The 15,763-nt window shown below is 49.5% G+C and overlaps 1 protein-coding gene across 2 annotated transcripts in view; it reads right to left on the reverse strand.

Moving 5' to 3' along the window:
* Window positions 1–15,763, reverse strand: part of MED27 (mediator complex subunit 27) — a 224,933-nt gene that overhangs the window by 13,737 nt on the left and 195,433 nt on the right. For both annotated transcript variants that reach the window (NM_001134087.1, XM_054519549.2), the window contains 1 exon segment: window positions 12,989–13,030. In NM_001134087.1, coding sequence (NP_001127559.1) covers window positions 12,989–13,030 — 42 coding nt within the window.

Raw genomic sequence — 15,763 nt, forward strand, 5'->3', positions numbered from 1 at the left:
GGGGAAAGTTAAGAAGATGACAATGCCAGTCGCCAGCCTGGCATGGGAACAACAGCGCCATCCACTGCAAGACCCTTGTCCTCTGTTTCAGGGGTGACCTTGTACTTGTCACCCATGCTGGAGTGCGGTGGTCTGATCACAGCGCACCACAGCCTCGAACTCCTGGGCTCAAGTGATCCTCCTGCCTCAGTCTCTCAAATAGCTGGGACTACAGACACACCCCCCCATGCCGGGCTAATTTTTTAATTTTTAGTAAAGACGAGGTCTTGCCATGTTGTCCAAGCTGGTCTTGAACTCCTGGGCTCAAATGATCCTCCCGCCTCCCAAAGTGCTGGGGTTATGGGCTAACCTTGCACCTCTTTCCTATCTTTTTTCCTCCGAGTTTTCTGAATACTTTCAACTTGGGGTATTTGATTTGATTTAAATGGAAACTTACAGTTCCTGCCAGGGGTTCTAAAACAGGGGCCCTTGTATTTCTTGGTGATCCAGGGATTGTCCTCAGGGGCTCCCAAGTGCCCAAAGGTCATGGGCATCATCTGGCCCCAGGGGGCATGCTCCCGGGCCGGAGTGGAGGCTGGCGGCGCAGCGTGCAGGTGAGGAACAGACGCTGGAGGCTGACTGCTAGGAACCGCCTTCCAGCTCCTGGCTGGTGGACCAGGCTGGGGACCAGGACCCAGGAGTTCACAGGCTCCCTGAGATGATTCTGGGTGCAGGTGCAAGGGCCACTGCGGGCCACTGCCTGCTTCCCACCACCAGGGGACAGGACTGTGGCCGAGCAGCGCCAGGGAGAGCTGAGCTTGAACAGAGATGCTCTTCCTAACGCACCTGCTGAGGGCATTATCTGCCCGCACACAGCCCCCGAGGCCAAGCTAGGAGAGCGGGCGCCTCTCACTATTCGGAGTACTTCCCCACAAGATTAGTAAATAGGGAAAGTTAAGTACTCAAGTGTTTAGAAGTTGCTTATTTAAAAGAGAAGCCTGGTAGGGACCCAGACTGTGGCTTCCCTCCAGTCAATATCGGCTTCTACATACTGTGAAGAGAAGATTCTCTTAGATCTGGGTGAAAGTGACAAAAAGGCAGACAGAGGGGAACCGTCAGGAGACCGGGGTTTGACCCTAGCTTAGTGACGAATGGCCTGGGGGGCCTCTTCCCTGCTGGCCCCAGGTAGAAGAGCGTGGTGAGGCTGGGGTGGGGCTGGGTGATTCTGCAGGCCCCTCTAGGTCTAGGTTTTCAGCAGATGCTGCTGCAGAGCCTGAGCTGCCCTAGTTATCTCCTGGCAGCATGTGCACACTGTGCCCTGAAGTTCCCGCCCCAATCCAGGAACCCACCTGCTGCCCTGATGCGACAGCACCCTCAGGTGGGCCTCAGATTCTAGGCCAGTTCAAAGAGCTTGAGAATTCAGCTTGGAACCAGGGAGACCACCTGCACAGCACTGTTCTCTGTGTGGGAAGCCTCTGTGCCACTCAACCAGACTTTGGAGCACTCAAGTAGCAGGAAGCAAAGCCAAACGTGTGCTAGGCACAGGTGCCCAGGCAGTTCCCACGATGCAGAGATCAGGATGACTTTCATTGGGTGGATGTATTTTAATGTTACACAATGAGATTAGCCCAAGAGTTTGGGTCTCTACTAAGAGTTTTGCCAAGGACAGACCCACCAGGAAGGAGAGGGACAGTAGGAATCTCTTGGAAGGAGAAAATTCTTTGTGGGTCCTGTGGGCAAAGACATGAACCAAGTGTGTTAAATGTTTAAAGAGACAGCAATCCCTGCCAGCAGTGTTGCTCTGAGGATGTGTGCTGGTTTGATGAAGAATATTTACAACAGTCCCAGAAGTACTCATTCCATTAAAAGAGGAGCCATCATTATTTCAAAACTGGAATGCTATGAAGTCACCCCTGACAGTGATGTTAGGGGGCGATGGGGAGTGCACAGAGACGAGCTTCTCAAATGGGGATGAAAGTACAGTAGAGCGGAAGCAGGGGATTTATTTTTTATTATGCAGCTCTCATCTCTAATCTGTACCTCGGATTTGTATGCCACAGGTTCAGCGGGCCTAGCAGCCTGGAGAGGAAACATCGAAGCCCACAGGGACTTGGGATTACTTGGATGGGATCAATATTTCCTCCTCTGCTTAATGAAGGAGCCATTTGCATGGGCTCTGAAGGGCTTATAACTGTCCACCAGAGCCAGGCATGCTGCTCTGGGATGAGACCAGAGGCAAGGCTGCCTGAGCTGGAACTGGAGAGGTGAAGGCAGACATTGCTGCTCCATCTTGCCCGAAATCCCTGCTGACACTTTTGAGATCAAGCTCTGTGTCTGAGGGGGCGAGCCTGTGGATGTACTTAGTAAGATCTCTGGCACATACCAGGGCCTCTATATATGAGATGTGGTTTGGTTTGGGGGTTCCAACCTCATCCTCTTTAAAGTCCCAGCCAGGGTGCCACTGACGCCTGAAAGGGAAGCCCCCAACTCCCTGGACCCTTGAGTGCAGACTGGCTGCAGACAGCCTTTAGGGGTGATGCGCCCCCGCTGGCCACTCCACAGCCACCTACGGGATCCTTCTGAAAGCCCTGGTGGAGCAAAGGAGGCCTTGCGGACCTGGGTCTCAGCCGCATTTCCCTTCAGCCCCCACCTTCCATGGCAGCAATGTCGGCTCCTGGGGGAATCCGCCTCCCGCCCCAACACGTTTTCCTGGCTGCACGTCTGTGCTCAAGTGGCCCCTCTGCCTGGAATGTTCCTGTCAGGCTAAGCCCTTTTTACCCCTCAGGACTCAGCTCAGGGTCTTCCCCATCCCAGCCTTGCCTGTATTCAGGGTCTTCCCCATCCCAGCCTTGCCTGTAGTCTTAGCAGCATCCTCTGCACACACCCGCCGGGCACTTGCCAGACCTATGACCAGATGCCCCTGTCCCCCAAGCTGTGCTCTCCTTGAGGCCACACCTGCCATATCTCCATCCTCCCTGGGCCTAGCTCAGGGCCTCCGAGAGGACTGTGGCTCAGCACTGGGTGCGGCTCACCTAGCAGGAGCCTGAATGAATGGGAGAGAAAGTGGACAGGAGTGTATGTATTGATTTTCAGCCACTGGGGAAAGGGGAGCAGAGTGAGAGGGAAGGGATGGGGTGGAGAAGCAGAGGTGGACACTGCCTGGAAGGTGGGGCCTGGGCAAACAGGGAAGCCCCAGGATAGACACAAGGGAACTTTCCCTCAGTTCTTTCCCTCATTCTCTATTCCCTCATGTCTTTGCCCACAGGACCCACAAAGAGTTTTCTCCTTCTAAGAGATTCCTACTGTCCCTCTCCTTCCTGGTGGGTCTGTCCTTGGCAAAACTCTTAGTAGAGACCTAAACTCTTGGGCTAATCTCGTTGTGTAACATTAAAATACATCCACCCAATGAAAGTCCATTCTGATCTCTGCATCGTGGGAACTGCCTGGGCACCTGTGCCTAGCACACGTTTGGCTTTGCTTCCTGCTACTTGAGTGCTCCAAAGTCTGGTTGAGCGGCACAGAGGCTTCCCACACAGAGAACAGTGCTGTGCAGGTGGTCTCCCTGGTTCCAAGCTGAATTCTCAAGGGTCCTGACTGCCTTCCACGTCTGCTGAAGGCCCTGTGCGAGGCTGCGAGGAGACACACTGGGTCTTTGACATTTCTCAGGATTAAGGAATTAAGGCTTTTCATTTAGACGAAAAGAAAAAAAGTTCAGTGCTTTCCAGATGGTAAAACGTCAGTTTTTGTCGCTGGCTGCCAGGAGAGTCCAAGCCCAAAGACACCTGAATTGTTCTGCACCCACTTGGAGTGATATTATTTTCTGCAGGAACAGCCCTGCAGTCAGAGAAACATCCAAAGACATCTGGGCTCGCAGGAAAACAGAGACAATACCACCTACTTCTCCATCAAACTTGAGGCAAGGACTGGAGAAGAATGCAGACTGCAGAGCTGGGAGAGAGACCCCGCCAAGAGGCAGCTCAGCCGTCAAGGCGCCAGGTGCCCCAGCCACCCCTGCTCAGTGGGGAAACGGGAAATTGGGGCACAACATCTCAATCTCGGGTGCCTTCTGGAGATCACTGGTTGTGCCACTGGCCCTCCCAGGACCCTAGGGACTGATCCAGGTCCTGGACCCAGGATCCTGCCTACATCAGCATATCAGGGTTGCCCACAGGGCACTGCTGCGCGGCTGTAACTGTGGTGTCTTACAGGCTCTTCAGCTCGCTTTGTGACCAGAAGGGCAGATAACATGGTCACATGGGAAGGCGGACAATGCTTTGGTGGGAATGGGTAGGTCTGTCATAGCAGCTGGGTCTTGGGTTGACTTTACACATGACAGCTGGGCGCAAACCCAGGTCTGTCTGACTCCAGCCTACACCCTGAGCCACCGTGTCCACTGTGGAGATATGGGAAGCACAGATGGAATGGGTGGTCACTGAGGAAGAGGCCTGCGGGAGGAAGCCTGCCCACAGGGGATGGAGGGAGAACTTTCTCAGGAGAAGAGAGTGTCACCATTGACAGGCACTTCAGAGAAGTCGACCAGGTGGTGGACAAGAAATTCACCTGACACTTCATACCTAGGAATTCAGCTTCATACCAAGTCTGTGGGGCAGGTAGTCTCATGGCTCACTGCAGCCTTAACCTCCCACACCCAAACCATCCTCCCACCTCAGCCTCCCGAGTAGCTGGGACCACAGGCACGTGCCACCACACCCAGCTAATTTTTATATTTTGGGGGAGACAGGGTTTTGCCATGTTGCCCAGGCTGGTCTCAAACTCCTAGGATCGTGATCCTCTGCCTCGGCCTCCCAGAGTGCTGGGATTACAGGCGTGACCCATGCGCCTGGCTGCCTCTCTGTTTTTACAGATGATGAAGCTGAGGTAAGTGAATCCACACAGGAAACAGGTGCGGGAGCCGGGACCTGATGACACAGCGAATGGCTCTTAGCCACTGTGCTATGTGGTCTCTCTCTGGGATGGTCGCTGTGGGGAACATGGTGGGAGGTCAGCCTGGGCTTAGAGAGCGGATGGGTGGGGGCCGTCCTGCCATGCTGGCAGCCCATGCATGGAGTTTACAGCCCTATGGGCTGAGGACAGAGACCTGGGGAATGGGAAGGTGGGCGGTCTTCCCAGAAGCAGTTGTCAGATTTTGACCTGAGTACACTGCAGCCCGCACAACCCTTCAGGAAGAAATAAGCTATAGAGATGACAGACGACTACTCTGTGACTCCTCTAATGGCAGAAAGCCACAGACCACTTCCAGGGCATCGCAGCGCGCCCTAAGAAAGTCAACAGGATGGCCCAGGCTTTCCTGGTTCAATTTTAGCCATAAAACTGGGTTCATGTGAGCTCCTGGGCCATGCCCACACTCAGCAGGGGCTGAGGGAGCCTTGTGCAGGAAAGGTACTGGGGCGGCATAAGAGGAGAACAAATGATCAAATCTGTCCTGAGTTTAGTTTAGATGCTTATGAATATTCAAACAAGACCATTAAGAGAGAAGGTGGCGGTAAAAGAGTTCTCGACTGCCGGATTGAGCCTAATAACCCTCCCTGCGGCTCTCAGCTCCCAGAGCCCCGCGCTGATGCTTCTGCTTGGTGGCCTGGTCAATACAGTCCAGCTGTCAGCTGAGGGAAGGGCTGCCCTTGGGGATGCCCTGGGACCGTCTGCTGCCGCTCCTTCCCTGAAGCCTGTCGCCAGCCCACTAGCGGGCTCATGCACAAATCTCTTGGGCACACACACCACTCATCGGAGTCACGGAAGGACTTTGTCTTGCTACATGAAGCGGCCCATTTCCCTTCGCAAGGATGAAAGCTGTCCCCTCAGTTCTAGCTGTTTGGGACACACTTGTGAGGCAGGAACAGAACGCACAGAAACAGATGAAAATGACACCACATTCTGTCCTTACAACATAAGTTCTCCCTGTTGGAAAAAGTTAATCACCATTTAAGAGGCGGGGAGATGGTCAGAGGGCTGAGATCTGTAAAAGACAGAAGGGCCTTCAACAACTCCGGGAGGCTGCTCCTGGCTGTGGAGTCCCTCTGAGTGTGGGGGTCTCACCTGTGCAGGGCACCGAACAGGGAACAGGACTGAGATCTGGCCTGAGGTCTTAGAACTTTCGTCACAACCATGGTCTCTTCCAGGCCTTCATCTGTGGCATTTGAAGAGGCTTTGGGAAGGAAATGTAGAGGAGGCTGGTAGGAGGAAATGTTAGAAATTGAAAATAACGTGGCTGGGCACAGTGGCTAACGTCTGTAATCCCAGCACTTTGGGAGGCCGAGACAGGTGGATCATTTGAGGTCAGGAGTTCAAGACCAGCCTGGCCAACATGGTGAAAACCTGTCTCTACTAAAAATACAAAAAAAAAAAAAAAAAAAAAATTAGCTGGGTGTGGTGGTGCACATCTATAATCTCAGCTACTTGAGAGGCTGAGGCAGGAGAATTGCTTGAACTTGGGAGATGGAAGTTGCAGTGAGCTGAGACCACACCACTGCACTCCAGTCTGGGCAACAGAGTGGGACCCCGTCTCAAATAAATAAATAAAATAACGTAATGACTGTTTATGGGGCCTCTTTAGTGGTGTGAAACGCTGCAGCGGCACCACACACCCGAGTAAGGTGTGCAGCACAACCTGACTCAGAGGAGGGTGACGGTTCCAATCCCTGGGGAATGATCCTATGTTGAAACAGTTTCCTTCCCTAGGAGTTGGAATGAGCGATAGGTTAGGATTTTTGAATACTATTGGGGTTGGTAGTCAATTTACGCTAGGTACTCCATGTACCCACCAACGCAATATCAGATGTCCACCCACTTTTCAGAGAACTGAGTCTTCCAGGGCTGGCTCAATCTCTTTTACTGAAAAACACCTGGTGGCCACCGAGTAAACAGACCTTGATCAAGTCTGCCTCAGTTAGGGGCCAGTCTTGCATATTAAAAAGAATGAACAGGCCGGGCGCGGTGGCTCACGCCTGTAATCCCAACACTTTGGGAGGCCGAGGCAGGTGGATTACCTGAGGTCAGGAGTTCAAGACCAGCCTGGCCAACATGGTGAAACCCCGTCTCTACAAAAATACAAAAATTAGCTGGGCATGGTAGTGCATGCCTGTACTCCCAACTACTTAGGGGCTGAGGCAGGAGAATTGCTTGAACCTGGGAAGTGGAGGTTGCAATGAGCTGAGATTACACCACTGCACTCCAGCCTGGGCAACAGAGCGAGATTCCATTACAAAAAAATTAAAAAATAAAAAATAAAAAAAGTAAAAATAAAAATAATCAACTAATAAATGAACAAAGGAATGAAGAAGCAAGCAGCACCCTGCCCAGAACATGACCCACCATGGACAATCCATTTGCTCACAGCTAAAAGTTCAGAACTGAAAGGGTTACTCATCCCTCTGCAATGACTGTGGATGGAGAGCTGGACATCTGCGGGCTACTTTCATGCTGTCCCTTACCTCTGACGAGAAAGCTGCAAAGTGTGTGCGGGTCCCTCTGGGCCTCTCTCTTGATGTCCCCTGCCTACCTGGGCGGTACACACACTCCACCTCTCTCTCCAGCCACCCTAGCAAGGCAATGCAGTGAGTAGCTGTCGGTGTGCTCTCACTCTCCGTAAATTGCTGGATGAAAATGCACACAGTTTTGAAACGAGGGGGTTAAAGAACAAAACAGTGGCTGCCCCTGCAGAGTTTAAATGTCAGAAAAATATGAACACGCTTGAAACCCTTCCTGGCTCTTTGTGATTCTGCCCTTTCAGATGGTCACCGCCCCCCCAACCCCGCCCATTTCTAAGTCCCATTCTCTGAATCTACTCTGCTGGAGACTTGCTGGCTATAAAAAGCTTCTTCACCTAGGACCAAGTGCAAGGAGCCTCCAGGGACCACAGTAAATGATGGGAACCTGTTAGCAGCCATAGACCCCATAGCAAGCTGTCCCCAGCCCTCTGCTACTTCCACACTTGGGTAAGGGGTCTAATGAGGAAGAGTGAAAAGGGCTTGCTGATGGTGTGAACGTCTGCAGACAAAAGGAAAGCAGAATTTTGCTTCCTGTGGTGGGATTTGCTACAGAAGCTCAGGTGCTCAGTCTGTAAGCCAGCGGGTCAGGCATGGGCCTGAGAGAATGTGACAGGGGCATGCTTCCATTCTCCTACCTCCTGACATTGTTTGCCAGAAAGAAAAAGGTGAGTGTTAGCCTGGTTTGGCTCTGCAAGGCAATCCCCCTCCCCTGTCACACTGAAGGAGAGAGCTCGGGGTGGGGAGGGGGGCGGGGGCGTGGCTTCCTGCTTTCCCAGTTCTGCTTTCCCTCATTCTGGGCTGGCCACAGCTGCTTCTTGTGGGCAAGAAAACAGACCTAACACAGTGACTGCAACCACATAATGAAGGCTAGGAGAGGGAGCTCTGGGGTTCTACCTCAGCTAGAGCAGGAGGAGAATTCCTCCATTAATGCCATGTGAGATGCTGCTGGTGGCCCAGAACTCCCATCTCAGAGGTGGGCACAGCTGTGGCACCTCCCACCACTGTCAGGACATCTGGGTACTATCTTCAGCCTGAGCAATCTCCTCTTCTTGATGACCAAGGAGCGCCCTCCAGCATGTCACGCTGCTCCCCAATGCACTTCATGCCACTGCTGCAGGCTGAGCCTTTCTGGATGATGCTGGGAACGAACCCCACCCTGGCCGGTCGACTTGGCTGGGTGCAAACAGGCAGGGCAGGTGGAAGATGTCTGCCGCAGTGCTCCCAAACAGCGTCTTTCTGGGAAACACTACAAGCAACATCAATCATGACACCCCATATATAAGTGGGTGGACAGGAGGAAAATAGAATCTTGAGGAACAGCAAATCCTAAAAAGCGGAGTTTAGAAATGTTGCCACCGAATCCTTCTCTTCTGGTGATTTAGGTTTGAAATACTTAACGTCACCCCATAAACTGTGCCAGGCCTCTGAATCTGCAAAGGACAACGTGGTCCCACCTCTGCATGTAGTGCAGGGCCTGGCAGTGGCACAGGGAGGCCTACCTGCTGGCCACTGAGATGAACACAATGAAATAGGCACGCCAGTCACCGCCCTGGGATGGAGGCTACACCACGCATGCTTCGTGCTTTCTACCACCATCTCCCACAAGCTCAGGGATACAGAAATGGGCTTTTTTTTTTTTTTAAACAAGATCCCAAACTCATTCTGTGTGATGATGATTAGTTGAAGGCTTTACTGATAAAGGATTAAGCTTAATTCTGTACATTATTTTCCAATATGTTTCCTTCATTTGACAGCAAATGGAAGATATTTTAGTTAGTAAGAGAGAGGACTCACTAATTTAATTCTTACTTGTCCCTGAAAAAAAGGGACTTCAATGTTATCTGCCTTTAGTTGTAATCAGAAGGCACTAACACCTCTCCCAGTTGTGGTTCTTTAATCTGGTACAGGTCAATATCAGAGGTTAAGTCCACTTAGTTAATAATAGGTGAAAGGAGCAATGAATGGTAAAGGAATCTCAGAAAGGCTTCTGCACAAATACACATGATACACCACTCACCAGTGAGATAAAATTCCCATCCCTTAGAATTCATCAATTTTTACTACTTGAAATGTGTTACATAGACTGGAAGGAAGGAATTGGCGGATGCTCCTAAATCTCTCCAACTAGACTAATATCAAATTTTAAACACTTCTGCTTCAGAGTGTGTTTGTAATTTTAAACAAATACAAAGAGTGCCTGGCAGGTTATTTTCAAGGGAGGTAGGATAAAAATACAGCACTGTCTTTCTAAATCTATGCTTCACCAAATCTGTGTTTCATACATTTTACAACTTCCTAATACACTTTCTGCTTGCATTAAAAAATACTTAATACTACAAGAACATTAAAAAAAAAACATGCAAAAGTGAACACGTGCAAGCCCCTCCCTCATCAAGGGTATTGGAATGGAAATGGACCATTGTTAAATACCAAGTTACAAGCTGCCATGCTTACAGCCCTCGAGAAGTCATCATTGGCCTTTTGTGGAGACTGGAGGAGGGAATTCATTGCAATACCACAGAGGACATGAAGATAAGGACCAGGTTGAGGGGAAAAGCCGACCATTTTAATGTTCTTCACTATTAAAGCAAAGCAAGACAAGGATAATGAGCAGCGTTCTTTCTCCTCAGAATATTTTTCAACCAGCCACCGGGGGAAAAATGACAAGGACAGTCAGCATGGAAAACGTTAGCATTGAAGGCTGAGACTTTTTGCATGTGAAACAAGTAAATACCTCCGGTATGGTGACTTAGGTAAGAACACTAAGATGAGAAATGTAGTTCCCTGCACTAAAGCCTGTGCATAACCACACCCTTCCTTCCTTTATGCTTCAGACCCAGGGACCAGGGAGGAAGAGAGGGTGGGAGGAAGGGAGGGAAGGAAGGAGGGAGGGAGGAAAGGAGGGAGGCTATTTTCCTCATTACATTTCCAGGGAGCTCAGTTGGGTAAAGGGTGTTAGAAGAATCAAGCTATGATTTTCTTTGTTAAAACTTTATTTTAGAGCGGTTTTAGATTTACAGAAAAGCTGCAAAGATGCAATAGACAGTTCCCATGTCCCTCACCCTGTTTCCCCACTGTTAACATCTTCCATTACTACGGTACATTTGTCACAACAAAGAAACCAACACTGGTTACTCACTAATAACTGAACTCCAACCTTTATTTGGATTTCACCAGTTTTTCCATTAGTAACCCCTCCCTCCCTCCTTCTTCCCTCCTTCCCCCTCCATTCCTTCTTCTTCTTCTTCTTCTTTTTTTTTTTTTTTTTTTGATGTAGTCTTGCTCTGTCACCCAGGCTGGAGTACAGTGGCTCACTGCAACCTCCCGAGTAGCTGGGATTACAGGCGCCTGCCACCACGCCTGGCTGATTTTTGTATTTTTAGTAGAGACAGGGTTTCCCCATGTTGGCCAGGCTGGTCTTGAACTCCTGACCTTGTAATCCACCCACCTGAGCCTCCCAAAGTGCTGGGATTACAGGCATGAGCCACTGCGCCCGGCCCCATTAGTAACCTCTTTCTGTTTCAGGATCCAATCCAGGGTAGCACATTGCATTTAGCTGTGATCAGATCATGAATCTGTAATGCTTATATAGGTTCCCTAAATGTGTGGTTTTCAGCCTCAGACTACTCCCCTAATCCTAGACACCTGTCCTCTGCCTAGCCCTTATCACCAAAAAGGGGCCCAGGGGGCACTGTGGATTGATGTACAGTAAACACCACTAGAGGGTGGTCCATGACGCCCCTCTGATCCACTAAGTCCTATGCTCACTGCTTAATGCACACCAGATTTTCTTCTGGGGTAAGGAAATGTTTTAGAACCAGACAGAGGTAGTGGATGTACACTATTGTGAATGCACTTAAAGCCAAGGAGCATTCACTTTAAAATGGTTAATTTCAAGTCATGTGAATTTCACCTTGATCTACAAAAGAGTCCTATGCTTCCTGGCACACTGTGGACACAACCATTCTTCATCGTGGGGATAACTCGGACCAAGCTTTCAAAATCACATCCCCCTCTATGTAAATCCCGTCAGTGGTTTCTCACTGAATTAAGAATAAAATCCGAATGCTGCACCAGGGCCTAGAGGCACCTCCCTGACCTGAGCCCTGACTTCTACCTCCACTTCATCCCCCCTTCACGTGGCTGGCTCCTCCTTCTCACACTGCCTGCCTCAGTTTCCCCTACAAAGGCTTCCTCTGACTAGCCTAATCAGAAGGAGGCCCCCTTGTGGTTCCTGGCCACAGCCCCCGGTTAATCACCCAGAGTTATTTGTTAGGCTTCCTTGCCTGTCGGAGTTTCCTCTGTGGCCCTGGCACCTAACAGTGCCTGGCACAGGGCTAAGGGGTACAGTGGATACTTTTTTTTTTTTTTTGAGATGGAGTCTCATCTGTCACCCAGGCTGGAGTGCAATGGCACAATCTTGGCTCACTGCAACCTCTGTCTCCCAGGTTTAAGCAATTCTTCTGCCTCAGCCTCCTGAGTAGCTAGGATTATAGGCTCCCACCACCATGCCCGGCTAATTTTATATTTTTAGTACAGACAGGGTTTTGCCATATTGGCCAGGCTGCTCTTGAACTCCTGACCTCAGGTGATCCGCCTACCTTGGCCTCCCAAAGTGCTGGGGAATGGATACCTGTTGTTGAGCTGGATGAGGGAATGAATGAGATGATGGCCAACTCTCTTATTTCACTACTGGACGAGACCAGAGACAGAAGATGGATGAGAACACAAGAAGCCGGCTGCTGCCCTGCAGGGAGCTGGCCCTAAGTACTGTGGGGACTGGTGGGGGTGTGGCGGTGGGGGCAGAATCCTCATCAGCCACAGGGGCCTGAGTTGGTCCAGGGAAGGAGTCCTGCACTGTCAGGAGCTGGGGAAATGAATTTTCTCTGGTCACTTTTCATTTTGTCTGACATTTCCCATAACAGTTTTTCATAAGGAAGCCCAATATCTGAAAAAGATACAGTGTCCCCAGAGCACAAAGTGGGGAAGGGGCAGGGTGAGGGAGTGCCAGCCTGCTTCCCTTGGCCCATCCCTTGGGCACCAGTGGAGATCGCTAGGGCTCTGAGAAACCGAGTTTTAAAACTAGGTTTTCAGAATACAGCTTTTGGAACATCTCAAAAACCTATGGTTTTCCTAAGGTATAATTTACATTCAATAAGATTGCCCCTTTGTAGTAATATAGTTCTAAGTTTTGACAAACATGTACAGTTGTGTAACACCACCACAATTAAGATACAGAATATTCCCACCACCCCACATTCCCTTGTGCCCCTTTGGGGCCAAGTTCCTGTACCCTCCCCTAGGCAACCACTGATCTGATTTCTGTCCCTAAGGTTTTGTTTTTTTCCAGAATGTCATACATATGGAATCAGACAGTGAGCATCCTTTTCTGTCTGGCTTTTTTCACTTTTTCAAAAGCCTCTGATTTGAGACCAATGTTTAAACCTCAAAGCATTCAGGTTTTCCTAATGCTGCTTGAGTAAGAAGCAAAAAGTAAAACTTACCTTCTGAAATACTTGATAGTTGGATTTGGACCATATATCAAGCTGAGGGGAAAGGAGAGAAGGATCATCAGCATCGGTCTTAGAATTCGGGACTTCAAGAAATAATATTGTAACTACTGTTAACCCTTCTTAAACTTGAAAAAAAATCTGATTATAGAATAATAGGATCTCAGGGTTGAAAAGGTTCTTAAATGTCCGACTTAAATTTCTTCTTTATCCATTTGTAGGCAAGTTAAGAAAAGTCAATGAAGGAATACAGCAAGTCACCTTGAGGCACCTGCTGCTTCCAGGGCTCCTGCAAGCTGAGCTCCTGGCCCACTTTCAACTTTGATTCTCACCACGGCTCTTGCATTTCTCAATGCCAAGGTCAGTGCTGCCTCAGGCCCTTTGCACTTGCTGTGACCTTTGCCTGAACTGTTTTTCCCATAAACCCCCATGTGGCTCTTCTTATACTCCCTTTAGCTCAAATGTCACCTTATCAGAGAGGCATTTCCCAGTTACCCTATCAAAACATTATTTCCAGTACCTGTTACCTTGATTCTCTTTTTGTTTTTTTTTTTTTTTTTTGAGATGGAGTCTGGCTCTGTCACCCAGGCTGGAGTGCAGTGGCGTGATCTCAGCTCACTGCAACCTGCATCTCCCGGGTTCAAGCGATTCTCCTGCTTCAGCCTCCTGAGTGGCTGGGACTATAGGCGTGCGCCACCATGCCTGGTTAATTTTTGTATTTTTAGTAGAGATGGGGTTTCATTATGTTGGCCAGGCTGGTCTCAAACTCCTGACCTCAGGTGATCTGCCCCCCGTGGACTCCCAAAGTACTGGGTTACAGGCATGAGCCACTACGCTGGACCCTCTTTACCATTTCAAAATCTAAAGTTTTCATAATATTTAAAACTGCCTGAAGCTCTATTATTTCTTTGTTTACTTGTTTCCTGCCTGACTTGCCCACAGGATGGAAGTTCAGTGAGGACAGGAGGCTTGCCTTACTTCCCACTGCCTCTCCAGGTCCAGAAATGGGGTCTGGCATGTTGTGGGCATCTGTAGGTCTTTTCTGAGTGGAGGAAAGCTGGCAGCATCCAGCTGCTGAGCACCTGTTCCATGCCAGGCACTGCACTAGGCCCTCTACACACACTCATGTAATCCCCAGAACTGGCCCACGTGACTGGCCCCATCAACAGTCTTATTCTCCAGATGGGGAAACAATAGCTCAGAGCCTTTCATGAGCCCAAGGCTATCTGGCGAGGCATCTTACAGATGGCCTCATCTGGTGGTGCTCAAATACTGGCTGAGCATCAGAAGCCCCTGGGGGAAGGTTTTTGTTTTTTGATATACAGATTGCTCAGTTCCTCCCCTAGAGTATTGAATCAATGGCTGGAGCAGGCCCAAGTGCCTGTTCCATTGTTTGTTTTGTAGCCCTGCTCCCAAGGGTAACTGACGCCCAGCCGGTCAAGAACCCCTGCTCTAGGGCACCCCTACTTGATGAATGAGGAAGCTGGAGGAGGTGTGAGTTGGCATGTGGGTAGGGCTCACAGTAAACCCAGTCCAGTCCTCCTCTGGTCACACTTGGTCACACACAGGGTACTTCAGTAGCTTATTCTAACCAAAACCATTTTGGTTTTTACTGGTTTGCATGATATACCAAATCAATGCCTTCTGTTTGAAGAGTTTAGAACAAATTAAGTATGGCAAAAATAGAACTACCCACAATACAGTGCTGACAGAGACGGCTCAAGGGCAATGAGGAAACGAGAAAGCCATCACTATGTCCCATAGGTGCTAAAAAGTTGACTTTAATATATGAGTTCAAGAGTTGAGTGAATGGAACACCTGGTCAATGGGCCTCTGGGAACCTGCCTTTGGGGTTGGCCAGCGGTCAGGTAGAACCCTGGGCCATGGCGGTTTAGGCCTGTGTGGTGTGTGATTGATTTTGGAGCACCAGAAAGCATTGGGAAGCCATTGGACAGGAGAAGTCCTTTAAGAAGACAGGACAGGATGTGTTGCATTTGACCCAGGACACTTCAGAGCTCTGTGTCTATTCTGCGGAAGACACTAAAACCTGGCTTTCTGAAAACAGTGCTTGGAAATTAAAAGCAGGGCTGTGAACAGGCATATACATTTAGTTCTCCTGGCTTTTCCCTGTTCACAATTAGTTTCATGAAAATTTCACTGTGTTTGAAAACTTTTAGGACAGTAGAGAAAGTTAAGATGATTCTGAGGAGGCCACTCTGTACTTCTGCAGGAGAGGGCAGAGGTTCAGTTCACCGAACTCCATGACAAATCATGGAGGAGCTTTCACTGATCAAGCCTTCATTCATTCAATAGGAAAAATGAACCTCAAGTTCACCCACTTCTCCCTACCCCCACTGCCTGCACCATCTCCTTCTTGGATTGCCACAAAAACCCTCAACAGATCATCCTCCTTCTCCTCCGGCTAAACTGCTCTTCAGAAAGGTGGTGTCAATTGCCAGTCAGCGCCACCCACTTAAACCACTGGATGGAGTAAGAATTTTAAAGATCTTCCAGCGCTGGAATTATAATTTGACAGCTCAACAATTTGCAAGGGGAAAAGTGACATGTTACCTCCAGATGACTCTGAGGGAAACCTCAAAAGAAACATATGAAATTAATTCCCCACATTATCAATTCTGTTGAAGAAAACTACTGTTGGGCAGCTCTGGTCATATTTGGGAGGATAAATCGGGTTCGTATTACTTTCTCAGTGCAGCAGTTTAGCCCAGGGCTTAACAAATGCAGCATTTAAAGATTATTCAGGGGTTG

The sequence above is a fragment of the Pongo abelii genome, chromosome 13 (genome assembly GCF_028885655.2).
Source record: "Pongo abelii isolate AG06213 chromosome 13, NHGRI_mPonAbe1-v2.0_pri, whole genome shotgun sequence".
Lineage (NCBI taxonomy): Eukaryota > Metazoa > Chordata > Mammalia > Primates > Hominidae > Pongo > Pongo abelii.